We start from the raw sequence: 23,698 nt of genomic DNA, 5'->3' as shown, positions 1-23,698 counted from the left end.
AGTCAATATTCTATTGTTTCATGTACCTGACATACTTTGAAAAATCTATTTATATATCATTCTGGACGTCGGCTCAATATGGCTCCAATTACAAAAAAAAACCATTTCCCCTTTGAAGAAGCTGATTGCCAATAAAGACCCAAGAAGAGTAGCTATTGATTCGTGTGGATATTACTGTCAATCTGTCACTGCAGACCTATTTCCACTTTGCAGCAATGCAAAAGTGACTGTAAAACACTGATGTCAAGACCAGATCTGAATCCATAACACTGCATTGCCTGACCCCTTGGGAGTGCAGTCTCCAGACTATGCTCTCAAAACATTTAAAACCTTGTGCCTGGGGAATGGAGCTCTGCACATTCCTCATGTACTCTGCATTAATCAGGCCTTGCCAGTTCTAAATTGATTCTGCAGCTACCAATCTCTGGCAAAAAGCAGAATATTAAGACAGCCAAAAAGGCAGCTAATTTTTTTTTAAATGGACATACTTTCATTGGGTCAAAACATTGGCTGCGACTGCATCATTCAGATTATATTCAGATATCAGATTATACATGCAAGTTCAAATGAAAGAGTACACTGGCTGATACCCTGTTAGGTCAAGACGTCTTTGTAGACAAGAGACAGGTATCAGTTACGTTCAGTTGCCATAACAAACCTCAAATTCAGAAATCAATTTCAAAAGACTGAAATAAAAAGCAAGAAAAGTAAGTGGAAGAAAATGTGTCTTTGTGTGCCAAAGGCATAATAGCTAAATCTGAATGTATCTCCTTTGAATGCACTGAGAAATAGAGGGTTCCTGATTTAAATAGATGATATCAGAGATAGAAAGCTCCCTGTGCACTGTTAACATTATTCAAATAATGGTTTCAATATTAAAGGCCCTTTGTCAATTAAGGTGGAAAGAATTTCCTTTTCTTGCACAAATGACAAATAAATGTTGTAATACAACTGAGGATTGAAATTTTCAGTTCCTGGACAAACAGTAAGAGTCTCTGGATCAGAATCTGATTACAGAAATGCTGTATCCTTTTCTGAATTGAATACAGAATGACGAGATCCAGAGAACTACATTTTAAAGCTGTGCCACAAAGAGGGTTTATTATATGTTGCTTTTCATATCATTTTGAACCCAGCAAATCTCAGCACAAAGAATACCAGGACATCCCTGATGTCTAGCTCTTCCCACAGAATGTAGTGTTTAAACATTAAGAATCAGTTTCCCAAAGCAGAAACAAGGTTGCTAGTAGGTTTCAAATGAAAGCAATCAATATTTTCGTTCGAACACAAGGTTGGATTGAAATGCGAAAAGTACTCATGTTACCATTAAATTTCTCCCTTCACTTTCTGACAGACAGCTATCACAAATATCATTGGTGCAGTTGGATCTTGGACACAAAAATTAATGAAATCTTCTGAAATGAGCCAATTCCATCAGAACTGAGAGCCAGACAGATGCTGCAATATCTCACAACAATAGCACAACTATCAACTGATGAGAACTGGGAACATTAGGGCTAGAATACTTAATAACAGAATACCCGACAGAGACCAGTCTTGGGTAATCTCACAAGGTAAATCATTGCATCACATTTCAAGGTGTTGATAAGGTTGAAGGCTGCCTTCCTGGATCATTTGTTCTGCAACAATTATTTAGAGGCCCAGCGTCAGGGGAAGAGCACTGTGAATTTATAAAATAACAGCAGGGGCAAGAAGGGCAGCCATTGTTGGGAGTGGGCCTGTGGTGAGAGTGGGAGCATCAGGCTTTGACTCAAAACACTTCGATGAGAAGAGACTGAAGGCCAAAGAAACAGGTCAGAAGATTTGGTCTTGGTTGTCCATTGCACAGTGTAGGCAGGATGGCAGATATGGCAGTGGAATGCTCCTCCTGTAGGATGTGGGAATTCATGGAACCACGTAGTCTCCCTAATGATGACACCTGTGGGAAGTGCAGCCAACTCCAGCTCATGAAAGATCCCATTGAGGAACTGGAGTTGGAGCTGGATTAACTTAGCATCATCTGGGAGCAGTGCATTTGATAGGTATGACCTCTGAGTGGAAACCAGGTGGATGATCTTGTTGCACTCTTACATTTTGTCAGGAATGTTGTTGTGGTCAGCACGGAATCATGGCTGAAGGATGGTTGTAGTTGGGAGCTGAATGTCCAAGGTTACACATTATATCAGAGGGACAGGAAGGTAGGCAGAGGGGGTGGCGTGGTTCTACTGGTAAAAGATGGCATCAAATCAGTAGAAGGATGTGACATAGGATCGGAAGATGTTAAATCCTTGTGGGTTGAGTTCAGAAACTGCAATGGTAGACGGACACTGATGACAGTTATATATAGGCCTCCCAACAGTAGCTGGGATGTTGAATACAGATTACAACAGGAAATAGAAAAGATATCAGAAGGGCAATGCAGGTCGATTGGGAAAATATGGTTGGTAATGGATCTCAAGAGGGTGAGTTTGTTGAATGCCTACGAGATAGATTTTTAGAGCAGTTTGTCGTTGAGTCTACTAGGGGATCAGTTATACCGGATTGGGTGTTATGTAGTGTACCAGAGGTGATTAGGGAGCTCAAGGTAAAAGAACCCATAGAAGATAGTGATCACAATATGACTGACTTCAACTTGAAATTTGATAGGGAGAAAGTAAAGGAAATTACAGTGGTATGAGAGAGGCGCTGCTGGCAGGGATGAGGAAGGTGCAGGATAGATGTATTCCAAAAACAAAGAAATACTCAAATGGAAAAAAATATTACAACCGTGGCTGACAAGGGAAGACAAAGCTAATATAAAAGCAGAAGAGAGGACATACAACAAAGCAAAAATTAGCATGAAGATCAAGGATTGGGAAGCTTTCAAAAACAGAGAGCAGCTAAAAGAATCATTAAGAGAGAAAAGATAAAATATGAAAGCAAGCTAGCAAAAATATCAAAGTTGATAGTAAAAGCTTTTACAAGTATGTAAAAATAAAAGAGAGATGAGAGTAGATATAGGACCACTGGAAAATGAGGTAGGAGAAATAATAACAGGGATCAAGGAGATAGCAAATGAACTAAATGAGTATTTTGCATGAGCCTCCACTGTGGAAGACACTGGCAGTGTGCCAGATGTTGTAGTGTGTGAAGGGAGAGAAATGAGTACAGTTACTATTACAAGGGAGAAGGTGCTCAAAAAGCTGAAAGACCTAAAGGTGCGTAAGTCACCCGGACCAGATGAACTGCAAACTAGGGTTCTGAAAGAGATAGCATTAGATATTGTGAGGACATTAATTATGATCTATCAAAAATCATTGTACTCTGGCATGGTGCCAGAGGACTGGAAAATTGCAAATGTCACTCCACTCTTGAAGAATGGAGAGAAGCCACAGAAAGGAAATTATAGACCAGTTAGCTTGATCTCAGGGGTTGGGAAGATATTGGAGCCAAATGTTAAGGATGAGGTTATGGAGTATTTGGTGACACAGGACAAAGTTAACATGGTTTCTTTCAGAGAATATCCTGTCTGAAAAACCTGTTGGAATTCTTTGAGGAGATTACAAGTAGGATAGATAAAGGGGATACTGTGGATGTTGTATATTTGGATTTTCAGAAGCCTTTTGACAAGGTGCCACACATAAGGCTGCTTACCAAGTTAAGAACCCATGGTAATACAGGAAAGAAACTAGCATCGGTGGAGCATTGGCTGATTGGTAGGAGGCAGAGCGTGATCCTTTTCTGGTTGGCTGCCAGTGACTAGTGGTGTTCCACAAGGGTCGGTGTTGGGACCACTTCTTTTATGTTGCATATCAATGATTTAGACGATGGAATAGATGGCTTTGTTGCCAAGTTTGCAGATCATACAAAGATTGGTGAAGGGGTAGGTAGTGTTGAGGAAACAGGTAGGCTGCAGAAGGACTTAAACAGATTAGGAGCATGGGCAAGAAAGTGGAATTGTAATACTCATTGGAATTTTGAAGAATGAGGCGTGATCTCAATGAATCCTTTCAAATGTTAAAAGGCCTGGACAGAATAGATGTGGAAAGGATGTTGCCCATGGTGGGTGAGTTTAGGATAAGAAGGCACAGCCTCGGGATAGATTTGAAACAGAGATGTGGAGAAATTTCTTTAGCCAGTGGGTGGTGAATTTGTGGAACTTCTTACCACAGGCAGCTGTGGAGGCCAGGTCGTTGCGTGTATTTAAGGCAGAGATTGATAGTTTCTTGGTTGGACATGGCATCAAAGGTTACGGGAAAAGGGTGGGATCTGGGTTTGAGGAGGAGAAAATAAATGATCAACCATGATTCAATGGCAGAGCAGACTCAATGGGCCACGTGGCCTAATCTGCTCCTAGGTCTTATGGTCTTAAAATCCACAGAGGAAGAATTTCTTGCAGGATTTGGCAAACCGTTTCACTGGCTTGATAATCAGATATTCCTGTGATGTTGCACTGCCCATTAGAGAACATCTGAAGAAAGAAGAGCTATTGAAAATAATAGTGGATTTGGCATGATAATAACATAAGATAGTTTTTCCAAAAAGTGTTGATCAACAGCACTGATGACAGAAGTCACAGAGGACATTCTAACTAATTTTCCAATTAGTCTACTAATTTTGTATGTAACAAAAATATGTTTGAATGTATGTTCAAGGGACAATTTCAGTTACTGTATATTAGAACTAAGAGAGGCTCAGTGACAAAGAGGCACTTGTTGCTTTTTTTTTGCTTTGGACACAAAATACTGCCTTTTCACCAACCCTACAGCTTGCAGTGGTAGAAAGTAATGATGCATATACAAAATGCAAAGTTGTGTTTTTCAAAATGACGGAGTTATGTTAGTACAACCGCTATCCAATTAAGGTAGATCAGTCCCTTATGCCATGTCAAAATGTTCTTTTCTATTATTCCCTGAAAATTTGTATACCATTGTTAAACGTGTTCCATTCAGCTGATTACAGGATTTAGTTTGTTTCACTATTTTTTATCCTGGTAGAAAGATGACTTAAGTCAGGTTAAAAGCCAAGCTTAAGTTCCAATATCTCCGGTTAAGTTCTCCAAAGATAAATAAACAGTCTTAAAGTTCTTGGAAACATAGTATCGGGAAAATGATCTGGGTAAAAATGCCATAGCTCTGGACCATAAGATCATAAGACATATGAACAAAATTAGGCCATTTACCCATCAAGTCTGTTCCTCCATTCTATCATGGCTGATGTATTATCCCTCTCAACCAGATTCTCCTGCCTTCCTCTGTAACTTTTGATGTCCTTGCTAATTAAGAACCTATCAACCTTGACTTTAAATACACCAAGTGACTTGTCTTCCACAGCTGCTTGTGACAATGAATTCCGCAAGTTCACTAGCCTCTGGCTAAAGAAATTTCTCCTCATCTCTGTTCTAAAGCAACGTCCTTATATGGTGAGGTTGTGCCTTCTGGTCCTCAACTCTCCCACTATTGGAAACAGCCTCTCCATGTCCACTCTATTTAGGGCTTGCAACATTAAATAGGTTTCAATACAATTCTTTCCTCATTCTTCTCAATTCCAGTGGGCACAGGGCCATTATAATAAGCAAGCTTCAACTGACAGCTGATTAGGGACTCAATTCTGGACTGGTTTTGTCCCTTGGTATCCCTGATAGCTTTACAAAGGTCCTACCTCTATTTCTTGTGTTGATCAATGTATACAGGAGTGTGTGCACTGTTTTGCATCCTTAAGGCAATTCATTTCAATAAAGGGGAGCATCTTATGTAGGAAGGATATGTATAGGTAATTCATTTCAATAAAGGGGAGCATCTTATGTAGGAAGGATATGTATAGGTAATTCATTTCAATATAGGGGAGCATCTTATATAGGAAGGATATGTATAGGTAATTCATTTCAATAAAGGGGAGCATCTTATGTAGGAAGGATATGTATAGGCAATTCATTTCAATATAGGGGAGCATCTTATATAGGAAGGATATGTATAGGTAATTCATTTCAATAAAGGGGAGCATCTTATGTAGGAAGGATATGTATAGGCAATTCATTTCAATATAGGGGAGCATCTTATATAGGAAGGATATGTATAGGTAATTCATTTCAATAAAGGGGAGCATCTTATGTAGGAAGGATATGTATAGGCAATTCATTTCAATATAGGGGAGCATCTTATATAGGAAGGATATGTATAGGTAATTCATTTCAATAAAGGGGAGCATCTTATGTAGGAAGGATATGTATAGGCAATTCATTTCAATATAGGGGAGCATCTTATATAGGAAGGATATGTATAGGTAATTCATTTCAATAAAGGGGAGCATCTTATGTAGGAAGGATATGTATAGGTAATTCATTTCAATAAAGGGGAGCATCTTATGTAGGAAGGATATGTATAGGCAATTCATTTTTCTTAAAACCACTTCTAAGCAGGCATTCAGAAGGATTTTCATTTGATTATTTTCTTCAAATTAATTTGATCAGACTTCAACATCTATAATGGCATAGGCGCTGAAGGGCCTGTATTGTGCTAACTCTTCTATGTTCTATGAATCTTATGGACACTCAGGAAGATTTAATGATCCTGACATCAAGCCATGTTTGGCAGACAGAGCAGAGAGGTCAGCCAGATGCCGAAGTTTATTTCCCTCCAGTGCATTGAAATGTTTTTCTCGATCTGCCATTGCACTGGGCTCTGGCATATCCTGAGGGATTGGGATAGATATGGGCAGCATCAATGCCAGTAATCAAGTCCATTCATAACTCATTTATCAAAGACCAGCCCCTGGCACATTATTTATGCCAGTTAGACATTGCTGCCCTGAGACCACATGCACAATTCTTTACGCTCCAAAGAGAAATTTCAAATGTGTTGCACTACCTGAAAGCTCATTAAACCTAAAGGATTTAAAAATATCTATCATTTAAAGATATTCATGAGTGTTGATGGATTCAATACAAGACCTGTCTAGCAAAGCTGAACTTCAGTATTGACAAAAATCTCCATGTATGCACACTCTTGTGCTTTCAAGTACAAAGAGAAATATCTAAAAAAAAAATCCTGTAATATATTACAACTATTGATCAAAAATGAAATTTTAAAACTCCTTCCTTTCTGAAGCACCTTTCATGACAGCAGTTTTTAATAAGAAACATGAAATACTATGGAACTGTAATTATTGTTGTACAAAGGAATAATACCAAAAAGCACAAAGTTCAGTTACACGATATGTAACATTTGCACACCAGAAGCACCAAAGTTTTAATCTGGTATCCTCCACTGTGGATTTATTTTCATCCCTTCGTGAAGAGAATTACATTGTATTACATGCAACTATCCAGACTGCTATTTGACACTGAAACTAGTTTATGGTGTCAATGCAAATTTGACACCAGTCTGCTTTGTCGGAGCTTGGAGCTGCAATCGTCCCAATGTTCTTCCAATTGCTTATTTCCTTATTATATTTGTAAAAGTGCTTGGTACTTTCTGGAGTTCTTCGAAGTTCAGAAGTGTACAGAGAATAGTTTACCGCCTTGCCCAGACTGGAAGGCAGCAGAACAAATCAATGCATATATATGGGAACAATTGATTAGTACTGGAAGTGTGAGTGACAGAACAATCAGTGGACAAGCAAAGCAAAAAATGTCACTCGAAGAGATGGAAGCAAGACGATGCCAGAGAGAAGTGAAATAATCAGGAAATCATGTTTATCTAGGGCATTCAGGGAACAATCTTTCTTTATCAACACCAGTAGAGAGGGTGCATGCATTAACAGTGGCTGTTAAGGTGGTGGCTGCCATGAACCTCCTTTTTTGCTTCTGATTCCTTCCACTCAGGTTGAAGCTGGACATAAAGTTCAAAGTTGAAAGTAACTTTATTATCAAAGTCTGTATATGTCACTATATATTACCTTGAGATTCATTTTCTTGTAGGTAGTCTGAATGGAACAAATACAATAGAATCAATGAATACTACTCACAAGTAAAGACCAGCAACCAACCAAAGTGCAAAAGAAAACAAACTGTGCAAATAAAAAACATAATGAATAAATAATAATAAATAGATAGATAGATAAACAAACAAACAAATAAATAAATAAATGAATAGGTAGATAGATAGATTGATTGATTGATAGATAGATAAAACAAAACAATACTGAGTGCATGAGTTGTAGAGACTAAAAAGTGAGCCCATAGGTTGAGGAATCAGTTGGGGTGAGTGAAGTTATCCATACTAGTTTAGAAGCTTGATAGTTGAAGAGTAATAACTGTTCCTGAAACTGGTGACTCCTTGTATAGGTGTGCTCAGTGGTGGGGAAGGCTTTGCCTGTGATGCATATTTGAAACATCTCACAGTTTGCCTTCCTCTCTTACATAAGAAAGGTTGTCGATGCTCTCCATTGAAAGGCATACTGTGCCCTAGTGCCTTAACAGGAGCAGGTGGAGCAAACATGTGGCTTTGCAAGGATTATAAGCTTCTCCTGCATAGCAGGATGCGATTGACTGCACGTATTTCATATTGAGTGTGCAACATGACAACTGAAATTAATCAGAACCCAAAGGGATTTCACTCTCCACGACCAGATGATGTGCAACTGTAAGTCGAGCACCAAGCTTAAGTGGCAACTATTGCTTGGACCCTGCAGGGCTCAGCGTAGCTGCTCTCAGATCCTGGGGTAGTTTGCTGTGCAATATCACTGTCACAAAGACACAGCAATGAGAGATCCATGAACCAGGAGGAGGAAACAGAAAAGCTAAAATCCTTTCTGTCCAGCTGGTTGGCCGAAAATAACAAGCAGCCTTCGGTTGATACCCATGTTATGTTCCTCCTGTCTCTCATTGAGGTCGCTTTTGGAAAATGAGAAATAACATTGTATATTTCTGTTTTTTTTTATTTTCCAGCATTTCCTTCCTCCTTCAAAACAGCAGAAAGTTTCACAAATCCTTTTTCCTCATCTCTTTAAACACCCTGGAGTACAGTCCAACTGTCTTGGGGAAAAAAAAACAACATTGATTTTTCAGCCCTATGCACTCAAAAATCTGTTTTGCAAAGAGAACACTCAGGATTTATGATTGGTGTTTAATGATTCGTTGTTAGCTTTCTCCCAAGTATTTATCTCCAAGAAATAGTAATTCACTACATTAATGACCTTCTGTCCATCCTTATGTTCAAATCAATTTGATTCTCTTAGTATTTTATCTTTTTCATGGCTGCCTTTTTTTTATTCCATTGAAAGAATGCAATGTTAGACAACGAGTCACAAGCCTTGCTCAGCATGCAGTACATTATGTAGCCACTGAGCTCCAGGTAAAACTACACCTAACTCGAAAATGAACCAAGCACTTCTGGTTGCATTCCCTGAGAGCTTGTCTGACATTTTCCAAGTACCAGTACAGGGAACATGTCTGTACGACTCCTGAAATAGACTGGAGTTTAAAGGTGTGACACTTGATCCAGCTTTGTCACTCATGAAAAAAAGTAAGGAGCAGATTGCCACACAGCAAATTGCTAAAGAGATATAAATTAAACACAAATTATTGGAATATAGATTTGTAATTCCTTGGAAGTGGCAATTTGAAATTTGAAAATTCCTTGAAAAAATATGGATATAATATCAACAAAGGCATCCCTTTCCATTTGTTCCCTGAAAACGTGCATTCCAGAGGTAGATAGAAAGTTGTCTTGTGCACAGTATAGGCTAGAATTATTACAGTGCTAATGCTCCAGCTGTGCATGATCTGACAGGAAGGTCACATCTCACCATCTAGAGTTTCTTTAACTAGACAGTGGTGGAGATCATTGCCACGGACAGCTGTGGAGGCCAGGTCATTGGGTATATTTAAAGTAGAGGCTTCTTGTTTAGTCAGGACATCAAAGTTTATGGGGAGAATACAGAAGAATAGAGTTGAGAGGGTTCATTGATTAGCCCTCCAAGGGTGGAGCAGACTCGATGGGCTGAATGGCCTAATTCTGCTCCTCTGTCTTATGTCTTATCATCCAAGTAATTACATTCTTATTCAATTAATATTGGTTTGTTACATACACTTGATCAAATTTTGGCTCATCAAATCAAAATTTTATATATTATTGGTGTGCTTTTGGCATATTCTTCTGCAGAACCCATTTTGATCTAGTTTTGGAACTGAGTTGACACAGATGAACAGACATGCCCGTTTATAAGGTCACATACGGTGATGGAATACAATTCTGCTGATGCTAATGTCTCACAATGCTTCATGGATGTTGATTTTTAATTTGTCAGATTTGAATCATTTTCATTTGGTATAACAGCAGTCCACTGATCTTGAGGAAGATATATTTCCAAGGACTATTGAGTAAGACCAAGGAACTGATTGTGGTTTTTCAGGAAGGAGGAAGTGGGAGAACACACACAAGTCCTCATTGAAGGGTCAGAGGTAGAAAGATTGAGGATTTTCAAGTTCCTAGGAATCAGCATCTTGGATGATCTATCTTGGGCCAAATACATTGATGTAATCATGAGGACGGCATATCAGAGGCTCTGCTTCATTAGAAGTTTGAGGAGATTTGTTATATCACCATAGACATTTGCAGATTTCTACAGATATACAGTGGAGAGCAGTTAACACTGCCTAGAATGGAGATTCCAAATGTAGGATCGAAAGAGGCTGAAGAGGATTGTATACTCCATCATGGGCACAACCCTCAATGCCATCAAGAATATCTTCAAGAGGAGATGCCTCAAAAAGTCCTACTCCATCATTAAAGATCCTCATCATCCAAGACATGCCATATTCTCATTACTACTACCAAAGAGTGGGTGCAGGAGCCTAAGAACACATACTCAATGCTTTAGGAACAGTTTTTTTTCCCCTCCCAACATCAGTATTCAGTCCATGACTACTGCCTTGTCATTACTCTTTTGCACTATATATTCTGTTGTAATTTATTATAATGTTTATTTCCCGCACTGGACTGCTGTCACAAAGCAACAAATGTCACACCAAATGTCAATAATAATAATCCTGATTCTGAATTATCACATCTATGGATGGTCCCTTGGAGAGTCACGAAAGAACTAAATTCTATTTTTCAGAAGGTATTCTGATTAGTATTATTAACCTACTATGTCTGCACATCACCCATGACCATTTGTAATTTTATTTATTCATTCACAGGATGATAGTTGTGGTTAGACCACCATTGCCTTCGCACTGAGTGACCAACTGGGCCTGTTCAGAGAGCAATTCAGAGTCAATTGCATTAATATAGGAATGACTGTATTCCTTTCCTGAGTTACAATGGACCACAAGATGGATCTTTGCAATATCCCTATAGTTTCATTATGCCCAATCTCTTTGCTAGATTTTCATTTCAAATTTATTTTAATTTAGTCCCCAAATAACACAACCAGACTCAAATTCATGTCTTCACACCACCAGTTTAGGGCTCTGGTGGCTAGATGAATAACCTAATTATAGTTTAATTGATTATCTGTGGGGATAGTACCCTTGCTTGGCCATTAATACGTACATCACTGTTCTTACTGGCAGGTGAGTCTGCAATGTTGTTTGTACATTGGTTGGACACCCAAGTTAGTGCAGACTTTCATTGATTCTATTATGGATTTATTGAGCATGCCCACAAGAAAATGAATCTCAGGGTTGTATTTGCTGACATATATGTACTTCGATAATAAAATTACTTTGAACTTTGAATACATGACTTACAAGAATAAATTCAAATAATGTTTTGCCTTGTGTTGAATTCTCACTATCTGCTACAGAAACATTTTGGCTGGTTTGTCTGTCCGCTTTTTTTACAGTTTCACGGGTGATGATGGATATTAAAGTCAATCTACTTGACGTATATGCTGTGACTTTGCTGACCTTATTGCTCCTTCTCAATGGCATTCAACATATAGGAGTATCGCTTTATCAGGAAAATTCCTGCATGTAGTTGGCATGATACCACAAGACTTTACAGGACGTGGAATGTTAACAAGACCAGAACCACTCTATCCCAAGCATAAGTGCTATTTCTATTAGGTCCAACCTCCCAATGACTTTAGACCTGTCTAGGGTAACGAGAACAAAATCGGAAGTGTTGGCTGAAAGTACAAATACTATAGGTAATTACTCAATGAAGGTACAGTAGATGGATGAAGTGAATGGATGACTGTCTGGAAAGTGGAGTTTAATGTGGTGAAGTACGAGGTCATGCACTTCACTAAGGGGAATGTTAAGAAAGATTATTGTCTAAATGGAGAGACCGCAAGAGTTGAAGTTAGCTATTTATTGAGATACAGCATAGAATTGGCCCTTCTGCTGCCCAGCAACCACCGATTTAACCCTAGCCTATTCACAGGACAATTTACAAAGACTACCAACCGGTAAGTCTTTGTCTGTGGAAGGAAACCAGAACACCTAGAGAAAACCCAAGCAGTCACAGGAAAAACATACAAGCTCCTTACAGACAGTGGCAGGAATGGAACGTGGGTCACTGATGCTGTAAAGTGCTGTGCTAGCCACTACACTGCTGTGCTGCTCAGTTCAGAGGGAACTAAATCCTCTGGCGCCTGAATCACAGCTAGCAGGCAGGTCTGCCATAGGACGATGATGTAAACAAATTGTATATTGGCGTTTATGGCAATGGGGTTGCTGTTTAACAATCCAGAGGTTTTGTTGAGTTGTACAGACTGTTAGCAAGACCTTGCCCTAAAATACTGTATTCTATTTGATCCACTTAGCTAAAAAGGACGTAGGTAAGAAGTCATAATGAGATTCATTAGGCTAATTCCTGAGATAGTATGGTGGTCTAATCAAAACGGGCTAGACAGTTTTGCTTTGCCTTCCGCTGAATTTGAAAGAATTACTGATCAAACATGTCATCCTAAAGGAGCTTGAGAGGGATGGCATTAAGAGGTATCCAACTGTGGTGGAGTCACCGACAAAAGAATAGTGAATCTCTGTGTAATACCCTAATTTAAAACCATGTATTATTTTATTAGTTCAGTTACGCTGTTGGGTATTTTATTTCCTGCAGATTTTCTCAAAATGCAATGTGTTCCTTTAATTACGTTATAGAATTGAGAATTCCATTTCTACTGTTTAAAATTAAGATTTAGTTAGGCTTGTTGAATTAGCCAAAAGAATTTGTTTAGTTAACATTTTTTCCTATCAAGACAGTGCAGGAAAAGATCAAAGAAAGCTATTTTCTAGACAGAGTGTGGGATCAAAGAAGAAGAAAGAAGGAGATTGGAAAAGGATAATGAACATCAGAGAGGAACATAGTGAAACGCTCACAGAACCCATTTGGAAGGACAGATACTGATGTTGGGAAATCCTCATGCAGGCAATGATAGCAGAGAATATAGAGAAAAGCTTTATTTAGCTGGTTGATGAAGGTTGGACGGTGCTTTCTTGGAAGTTGCATGAATATTTGCTTCCTAGGACAGGTTCATCTGCACAAAACCGTTTCAGTGTTGTGAGTAAATGAAGAGAAGCAAAAGTGAGCTCCAACAATTACATGCACAATATAGACCATTATTTGTAATTATGATGGGCTTTCTCTTTATTTTTCATTATATAGTATTATTGTGTTTGTTATAGTTTGAGATATTTTGTCAATACATATTTGATCTAAGTTTATACTGGTATGTTAAATTATTGTTTCATGGCAAACGGTAAATTTGCACGGGTGTGTCAGTGTTCATACAGTAACTACCTTCATTTTCACTTGAAAGGAACATTCAAACTTTTATGTTTATTTTTAACCTAATCATATTTACCCTAGACATGTTTACTTATTAGAAATGACCTTTTCATTGTTATCCCCATGCATTGTAGAGTTATCCAAGTTAGCTTGGATTTACAGTAATAGATAATTCATCACGAGCCTATAGTGTGAGGGTGACGTATGGAATTCCCTGCCACATAGAATGGGAGTGGTCAGATCATTTGATATACTTATGGTGCAGTGCAGTATTTGAAAGCGTGAAGAATTGAGGGTTACGGGGGACTGATACAAAAGATTCAAGGCCAGCATAAATCAACCATGATCAAACTGAGCAGCAGGGGAGGCTTGGGGAACTGTGCAGCCTAATCCAGCTCTTATTTGGTGTGTTGGTATAAACTATAGCAAAGCTCCCCTGATTTTTGGATTTTCCTGATTAGCCTTTACTGCATCAACTGGGCTGGGTGTTTCTTTGCTATATTGAAATCTCGATGGGAATTTGTTCATTGGGTGTTTGTTTAACTGTGCATGATTGCAGAGGTTTAGTATAACAATTAAACCAGCTCAGAAGATGGTTATGAGTAATGTAAATTAGCTTGAGTAAACATGATGTCAGGGACAACATTAAGGCATGCAGATTTCTTCCCAAGGTGGTTAATCAAAGTTCAGAGCTCAAAGTACATTTAGTATCAAAGTATGGATAAATTATACCACCTCAAGATTCATCTCCTTACAGGCAGCCACAAAACAAGAAACCTGAAAGAACCCATTAAAAAAAAGATTAACAAATACTCAATGGGCAGACAGAGAGAGAAAAAACACAAATCCTGCAAACAATAAAAGCAAGCAACGGCATTCAGAACTAAAGTGAGCCTGTAATCAGAAAGCCTGGAGCAGGCCCACAGCCTCAGCCTCAGTTCGTCATACAGTGGGGCAAATTGTCACTCTCAATTTAGGTGGACGAGTTCTAAATCTCCTCCGCTCTGATTTTTCTCCATTTCACACAACCTGACTCCATCTCGACCATGCCTCTAGCTCGTTCTGACCATTTTGAGAACCACAATTAAGTTCTCTATGTTGGAACAAGGATACTGTAGACCTTTAAGCAGGCACGGGATAAGTACGCTAAGATACCAAACTTAAAATGAAGGGATAATTGGGTAGACTGAAATACTATCAGAGAAAGAGTAAACCGAACAGATTGTGAAGTAGCATACACAAAATGCTGGAGGAACTCAGCTGAGTCAGAGTGAGAAGGCGGGGTGAGGGAAGGAAGAATTACAAGGTAGTAGGCAACAGGGAGAGGGGAGGGGCAAAGTAAAGAGCTGGGAAGTCAGCTGGTGAAAGAGATAAAGGGCAATCTGATAGGAGATGTGGAAATATATCTGTAACGCTGAAATCTTTATGAATTTGTAAACTTTGTAAAATGTAATGTAACGAAATGGGGCCTATGAAACCCTAAGATGCTTTGCTGGTTTGAGTGAGAAAACTTACAAGAGTGTTTGTGTTACATGGGAATAGACTATTTTCTTTGATGACTGGCAATTTTTTTAACGGAAGTTTTGATAACAGGGGAGAAGGATGGAACTTCTAAAGATCAAATGTGAGAATGAGATACGAATGAAGATAATGGAGGAATGTAATGTTATGGAATAGAGCAACCTAATCACTGTTCTTTGTCACAAAAGTATAAAGGTGCTTAGGTTGAAACAGAAGATCGGAGCTATATTTCCAGATGAAACTTGGCTGGAAGTATACCTCCCCTTGCAAGTAATGCATTGATAATGTGATCCACTCTGAATTTATTGTAGTTTGTTTCTTTACGTTGGAAGACCCAGCTGAACGGTACACGACAGAAGACAGATGAGGGAGGGAAATGGAATGGGGAATGGTGAAGGGGAAGGTGGCGGGGAGGGGGAGAAATGTCTAGAAGTTCGAGAAGTCCATGTTCATGCCAGCAGCTTGGAGGCTACCCAGACAGAATATAAAGCGTTGCTGCTCCAACCTGAGTGTGGCCTCATCACAACAGTAGAGCAGGCCATGGACTGACATGTCTGAATGGAAATGGGAAGTAGAGTTAAAATGAATGGCCACCGGGAGATCCCAATTTTTCTGGCGGATGGAGCATTATGTGCTCAGCGAAGCGATCTCGCAATCTACGTCAGGTCTCTCTGATATACGTGAGGCTACACCAGGAGCTCCGTATACAGTAAATGACCTCAACAAACTCACAGGTGAAGTATCGCCTCACCTAGAAAGACTGTTTGTGGTCCTGACTGGTAGTGAGGGAGGAGGTGTAGCACTTGTTCCACTTGCAAAGATAAGTGCCAGGAGAGAGATCAGTGGGGAGGGACAAATGGGAGCCACGTAAGGAGCGATCCCTGTAGAAAGCAGAAAGTGGGTGGGGGGGCAGGGAAAGATGTGCTTGGGGTTGGGATCCTGTAGTAGATGGTGGAAGTTACTTAGAATTACATGCTGGATGTGAAGGCTGAAGGTGTGATAAGTGAGCACAAGAGGCACCCTATCCCTGGTGGGGTAGTGGGTGGATAGGGTGAGGGCAGACGTGTGCGAAATAGAAGCGATGCGGGCTGCCAACAGTAAAGTTCCAAAAGGCAATTACTGATTTGCTATCTTATGCTTTGAAAACAAAGGTTTTGATTCTATAAATCTCTTGGATCCATAAGAAATAAAGGCAATTCCACTTTCAAGGAATGGGGAAAAATAAATATTTGTTTGTGCTGCAAGAATCTTAAAAAAGTTGCAGAGTAGTCACTTCAGCAGCAGCTGAATGTAAACACACACAAAGTTTCATAACACTTCTGGGATTCTTGATTCCTCCTCTCTGGTGCTGATCCAGAGTCTCTATGAGCAAATGCCCTTTCAAGTCAAATTAATCAATCTCTTTATCACATCAGCAGCATCTGGAGCAGCAATTATTATTACACTGCTGAGAACAAAGCAGAAGTACCAAACACAGAGGAAGTCTGGTTTTAAAATTTGCACAAGCAAAGTTTTATTATGTCCTAAATTCAGCTATTCGTTCCAGCTATTTTCTGAGCTCTCAGCTGTATAAAATATGGTCTTAATTATTTTTAATTATGAGTTACAGCTATACATCAAGCCAAAACATCAACTATCAAAACTACTAATCATATACACCCAGTGGACACTTTACAAAATGCAGCTGTACGTCAATGCAAATATCTAATCAGCCAATCAAGTGGAAGCAATTCAAAGCACTAAAGCATGCCAACAAAGTTCAAGAGGTTCAGTTGTTGTTAAATCAAACATCAGAATGGGGAAGAAATTTGATGTATGTAACTTCGACCGTGGTATAGCAAGGAAATTCACTCAGTGGCCACATTGTTGGTGCCAGACAGGATGGCTTAAGTATCTCAGAAACTGCTGATCTATTAAGATTTTCCTCCACAGAAGTCTCTAGGGTTCACAGAGAATGGTGCAAAATAAAACAAACGAACATCCAGTGAGTGGCATTTCTGTGGGCACAAATGCCTTGTTAAAGAGAGAGTCAGGGGAGAATGGCCGGACTGGTTACAACAGTGGTGTGCAGAAGAGTATTTCTGAATGGAAAGCACGTGGAACCTTGAAATGCAAGGGCTCCAGCAGCAGAAGACCACACTATGTTCACCTTCTAATGTACCCCTAATAAAGGGGCCACTAAGTGTATTTCCTTGCTATTCCTTTGCGATTATTATTTTTGTGTTTGATTAAAAGTGCACCAGTATCAGTAAAGATAATCTTGTCAAGTGACACTTGAGGAAACCATGTGCATTTCACGACTGTCATGCTATGAAGAACAGCAAAAGAAAATCACTGCTCACCAAGATCGGCCCAGGGTCTCCCAGCCACAGCAATCACCCATGCTGACTGATCAGCCTGCCTGTTGCATTCACACCTACCTTGTGTTGGCCAACTGGCAGGAATATCTTGGGAGGATCTGCTAAGGAGACTCCTCTGAAGAGAAATGCATTGACGTAGTAGAACAAGAGCAAACCCTGTACATAGAACTGGTAAGGCACAGCCCCCTGTTTGCTAAATGCTAAGCGTGAAATATATTTGAATAGGGTGGTATGCTAGCATAATGGTTAGCATTGCACTCTACAGTTCCAGCAACTCAGGTTTAATTCCACTCCTGTCTGTATGGATTTTGTAAATTCTCCCCGAGACCAACAGCTCTTGTTCTCTCCCACATTCCAAAGACTTACAGTTAGTTGTGAACATGGTATGTTGGCGCCAGAAGCATGGCCACACTTGCTGGTTAGCCCAGCATAATCTTCAGATTGCATTTGTCCTGCAAGATGACGCATTTCACTGTATGTTTCGATGTACGGTACACAGGACAAAGAGAGCTCATCCATTCTAGTACTGAAGCCGTCACTTAGACACATTAAAAAGTACAGAAAAAGATGAAAGTGATTCACATACAGTACTTCTTAAAAACTAAAACTTGCAAATTTTAAAATAATCATGAAGTAACAAAAATATCGATCATTTCAACCTTACAGCCATTTCTCAGCATTCAAAGGGCTATTTGTGATCTGTCAAAGGTTGAGGAGGCAGATTTCCAAATGCAATTTCTCAGTTAATCAGCACAAGACTCAAATGCTGGATTTTTCTTTCCAGTTTCACAGCTGAGAAATTGTGTGGGAGTCATAAATTCTCTACTGGATTTTTCAAGAAAAGTTTCCTGCATGCAATGAAGAGATAATGTAAAAATGGATAATGAATGACCATTGTTCCTACCAGCCTTTGATGGAAAATTCACTTAAAAAGCAAATTATCTGACCATTGCTCTATCATTAAAATTGAGAGTAAGCTTTCATGATAAAAGCATATTCATAGCTCTTTTCTGTCCCTTAATACATATTCATTAATCCATAATTCTTCATTCAACAAGTTTTCTGCAGAACATCCATGGCATATTTCACTTGCTGACTCAATGGCCAATCCTTCTCTTCATTTCAGATTAATGATCATTTCACATAACTTTAGGCACAGCTTTGTACACTTGAACTGTAATGCATGCTTCTCTTCAACAAGAAATCTTCACATCACTTGTGGTGATGGAAGTGGTTTTATTGGTTACTTTGGCAGATTGCAAGGTAATTGAATGATATAGTGTGAAAATACTTTCTGAAGTGAAAATCTACAATAGTATGTTTTAAATTAGTGGTTATAAACAATATTACTTTTCCTCCAGAAATAAGTAGGTCAGTAAAATTACAAATCACAGCCAGTGGTCAATAGAGACAAACATTTAAGTTTACTCATCAAACAACATTCATAACATTTTACACAAATAAATGAAATGTGCAATTTTGCTGATACTTTTTTTTAGATAAACCACAAAACTGTCAGAACATTGGAGAAATACTTTTGGTTTCCACAACTCTGTTCATTTAACTTCTCTGATGGCTCTTTCAGTTTTGGGAATTTTCATTATCACTTAGTCATTTCAACCTTTCCTTTCACAGAATTTCTGGAGCTTGCTATAGTTGCTTCTGTCATTACATATCTTATTAATTTGGTTATAATCACATTTACATATCCATGTTTAATAGTCCTCAGGCACAGTTAAAATATCCGTTGAGTTAAGGAAGAATTCTAAACTATTGGTTTTCAACTAAGTTCCTTTAGCAACATCTCTCACAGACCCCATTTCCAACCTTGAAACAGCTGCCAACAATTTGCTTTTTTTTTCCTGATATCCCACGCATGAAAGTGGAATTCAGATTAAGTTTATTGGCCACTGTCTGTTGCTTCTGTTGTGGAGGTGAGGGGTACAAGTCTAAGGGAAATTGATTAGACTGTAGGGAGAATTAAAAATGGGATTTTTATAGGACTGGTATGAAATGGGTCATGATCAGAGCAGACTCAGAGGGTGAAAGCAACTGTTTCTGTATAATGCTTCCTTCTGACGCTAATTTGGAGTTTTCTGTGTCCCAGTTGAGAACCACTCCTAAAACTGTCTCTCTGACACGTCCCAATTTGTTTTTAAGAGTCCACTTAAAATCACTTGAGTTTTTAGCCAAGCTTTCAATCATCTATCCCAACTCTTCAGTTACAATCTAGTAACACATTCTCTAGACATGCTTTTGGAAATTTTATATATTTGAAAAGAACAATGTAAATTGAAGGATAATCATATTACCAGTGATAAGCAGGGTAAAGACAAATCCAATGACAAATTTGCAATAACAGGAGGAAATGGTTAAGATATGAAATTTATTATAAAAGTAACTGTACGGGACAGAAATCAGTGATGGTATAGTTCACAATTCATGCCATTTTGCATATTGATTCATTTTGACATAAATAATGAAACAAGACAATTTATTTGGTTAAACAGCATGTGATTAAAAACCTAATTATTCGCAAGACTTACTCATTGCAAGTGTGGGGTAAACGTAACTTCTATTGGAGACAGTTCATCCTAATTCAATCTATGGTGCAACAGTACAGGGTAAACAAATTGCCTAAATTATAGAATTGTAACTGTACAAGTGAAGTTACGATGCAATCATTGCACTGAGGAAGAGATGAATATTTTGAAGCTTTACCTGATCTCCAGATGTACTGTGCTTCTTTAGATGCTTCAAGAATAGCTGCTGTTTGTAGAAAAAAGAAGATCCAAAGCATCATAGAGTTTCTCATTCGCTGCCATGTGCACCGCAGCAGGGCAGATTCATCTCTCAGGCTCATAGTCCGGAGAATTTCAGCTTAACACTGCAGCTTCTGAGGAAGAAATCATTTAAAAATTAGCAACTGCTACATATCCACCTTTTATCCGGTTTCCAATGTTTCCTTGTTTATAAAGAAGGCCTCTTTAAAGAAGAAAGTAATTATCCAATATAGCCCAAAATCAATTACATGGACATCCAATCTCCAGTCATTTCTCAAAGAATTCTGGATTTCCAGTTTCAAACCTTATATCCAGATAAATGATCGAGCAGAGAGATTGCACGCTGAAGAACAATGGCATAAATCTTGTTATATTCATACATGAGAGAATTGTTCAGACATAATATTGTTAGAATCTTAATTCGACTACATAATATTGACCATGATGGTTAAACCACTGCCGATGCTTGTATCTGCATTGACCCAGTTGTCGATCTTTGGATCACGCTCCCGAGATAGAGACAATTGGAATTGATTTTCTCAATTATAAAATCTCTTTTAGAAAGTAAATTCTTTTGATACAGTACCTGAATAATTTGAGACTAGTGTGTGATAAGTGTTGCATGCCTGGGGAGACCCATCAGAACTTACCCATGGTTCTCAAAACTCTCCTGCGTTATAGATTTTCTCGAGCGATGGCTTTTGTGCTTGCATTTTGACTAATCAAAGAGACAGATTGCCTTGATCTGTCAGCAACTCCATCATTGACCCTGATTTAGTTGGTAAATGCTAGCTGTACCAAAGAGGACTGTGAGTATTTCTCCAAGTCAAGGACCTCTATATATGGCTAGTCAAAGTTAGAAATCACCGTTCATTGGCAATATGTGTTTTAATGCACACTACTACAGGATGTTACATAGAGCCCAACAGCAGAGATGGATTTTGCTATCTTTTCCCAGCACTTACTCAGGGAATATTCTTTTTAACTCCTCAATTAAGCATGAAGCAGGATAGGAGGCAACACACAAGAGCATTGGGGGAACATTGCAGGTCAGGCAGCATTTGTGAAAGGAAATGGATAATCATTGTTTCAGGTCCAGGCCCTTCATCAGGTGATGAGAAAAGAGCTAGCAAGTCATAGGTGTACTGAGATGAGAAGAGGTGACACACAGGTGGAGGAGGGGGAGACTCAAAATAGTGACAGAAGCTAGAAAGTGATAGGCAGCTTGTAAAATCCACTGATCTTAAATGGAAATATAGGACTGTCCAGAAGGCTACTAAAGATAATCAGATTAGCTGTGTTTAATGCTTGAACATTGAAGCATCGAAACATACAGCGAAGTGTGTTGTTTGCATCAAGGACGTGCCTGAGGCAGCACAAGTGTTGACACACTTCCAGCATCAATATAGCATGCACACAACTTACTAACCCTAAAATACAGGAGAAAACCCAAACTCCTTAGAGAGAGCAGCAGGAACTGAACTCCAATCACCAATCACTGACACTGTAATAGTAACATGCCACCATGCCAATAACTAATCCCAAATAACATCAGATGAAATACATTGTCTAATCTATTTTGATAGATTAGAGGCCAAAGCCTTATCAAAATGCACTAATTAAAGTGTAGCACCTACTTCTAACATTTAATTTCAATCAAAACAATTTGAATTAAATTAAAAATAGAGGACACTAGAAAAATAAAATTTCATTTGTAGTAAAGAAAGTATTGAGTTTTTTTCTACTTTTCAGATTCTAATAGGTCTGTTGATGACCAAGGTTCTGACTATTATATATTTATAAATTCATTAAGACACAGTCTTTAAAAGTACTTGTGATGAATCCTGAACAAGGAACTAAATGGTTCAGTGAACCAAGAACACCGACTTTAAATTCTCCAGACAGATAAGACAGGAATAAAAACTTATCAGCAAGGATTTGAATGTGACTTTCTTGCAGGAAGGTTAACTAATGCAAATGTAAGCAAACTATTACACTCGAATTATAAAATCAGATTCAGTGGATACATATGCAAAACAAGGAAGCATTTGCAAATACTGGAATAATCTCCAAGGAAATGTAGATGCTATATTTATCCTTCAAGGAAGGAAAGAAAACAAGCAATAAAATATCACATCAGAATTGGATTAATAAAGGGTTAAAAGTATGGCATGCACTGGAATGATCAAAAGCTTTAGAACAAACAGAGTGCTTGTTTGTCAGGTTTGTCAAACAGGTCATTAAAAAGACATCTAAAGAAAACAAGGTCAACCCATAACTGAAAAGAAGGTCTATATTAGTCAATTCTAATTTTAGATCTTTGCCCACCTACCTTTGGAGACAAGGAAAACAGTAGAACCACTTTTATATGAAACTTCCATAAATCAAATCAATTTCTACTAAAAGGTGTGGTGTACCAGTATCTGTGGAGAAAGTGAACATAATCATCTACTCCACACTTCCTTTCTCTATCATGTGATATTGCATCAGATGAAAGAAGGAAAGGAGTTTAAGTATCGCTCATGTGAACTTAAAAGGCTAGCAAGTTAATCACTTGTGAAAGCAGAAGTAAATCTACAATTTACTTTTGGATGCAAATCAATCCACTTGCTTGCTTTCATTTCTAATTACATGGAATGGATGGGTATCCAAATTAAGAGTATTCGCCTAATATCCTCATGTGTTTCCTTCTCCTGAAGTCAGAAAATCAGCTCCTTGGTCTTGCTGACATTGAGTATGAGGTTATTGCTATGGCACCACTCAGCCAGATTTTCAATTTCTCTCCTATATGTAGATTCATCTGCAAATTTGAATATGGCATTGTAGCTGAGCTGACCCACACAGTCATAAGTGTAAAGTGAGCAGAGCAGGCGGTCAAGAACACAACCTTGTAGCGTGGACATCGTGGAGGTGATATTGTTGCCTGATACTGACTGCATCCTGCAAGTGAGGAAATTGATGCAATTGAATAAGGAGGTATTGAGGCCAAGGTAAAGGACCTTATTGATTAGTTTTAGGGGATGATGGTATTGAATACTGAGCTGTAGTCTATAAAGAGCATCCTGATGTATACACCTTTGCTGTCCAGATGTTCCAAGGTTGAGTGTTGCACTGGCAGGCAAATTGGAGTGGATCCAAATCGCTTCTCAGGCAGGAGTTGATATGTTTCATCATCCAACCTCTCAAAACACTTCATCACAGTGGATGTAAGTGCTATTCAACGATAGTCATTGAGGCAGGTTACTATGTTTTCTAAGGCAACAGTCCAATTAAGTCTGCTTGAAACAAGTGAGTACCTCAGACTGCCAAAGCAAGAGATTAAAGATCTCAGTGTACATTCCAGGCAGTTTTTTTTTTGTTTTTTTAAAAACTTTTT

The 23,698-nt window shown here is 38.7% G+C and overlaps 1 protein-coding gene across 3 annotated transcripts in view; it reads right to left on the bottom strand.

The window, feature by feature from the left end:
- The window catches only part of thsd7ba (thrombospondin, type I, domain containing 7Ba), a 976,604-nt gene that overhangs the window by 866,866 nt on the left and 86,040 nt on the right, over positions 1-23,698 (bottom strand). For all 3 annotated transcript variants that reach the window (XM_073025771.1, XM_073025781.1, XM_073025776.1), the window contains exon 2: positions 20,261-20,435. In XM_073025771.1, the coding sequence (XP_072881872.1) occupies positions 20,261-20,402 (142 nt within the window). In that variant the 5' untranslated portion in view covers positions 20,403-20,435. The remainder of the gene's footprint in view (positions 1-20,260; positions 20,436-23,698) is intronic.

The sequence above is a fragment of the Hemitrygon akajei genome, chromosome 2 (genome assembly GCF_048418815.1).
Source record: "Hemitrygon akajei chromosome 2, sHemAka1.3, whole genome shotgun sequence".
In the NCBI taxonomy this organism is placed as follows: Eukaryota; Metazoa; Chordata; class Chondrichthyes; order Myliobatiformes; family Dasyatidae; genus Hemitrygon; species Hemitrygon akajei.
The sequence above is the reverse complement of the archived record's forward strand: the minus strand, read 5'-3'. Positions and strand labels throughout refer to the sequence as shown.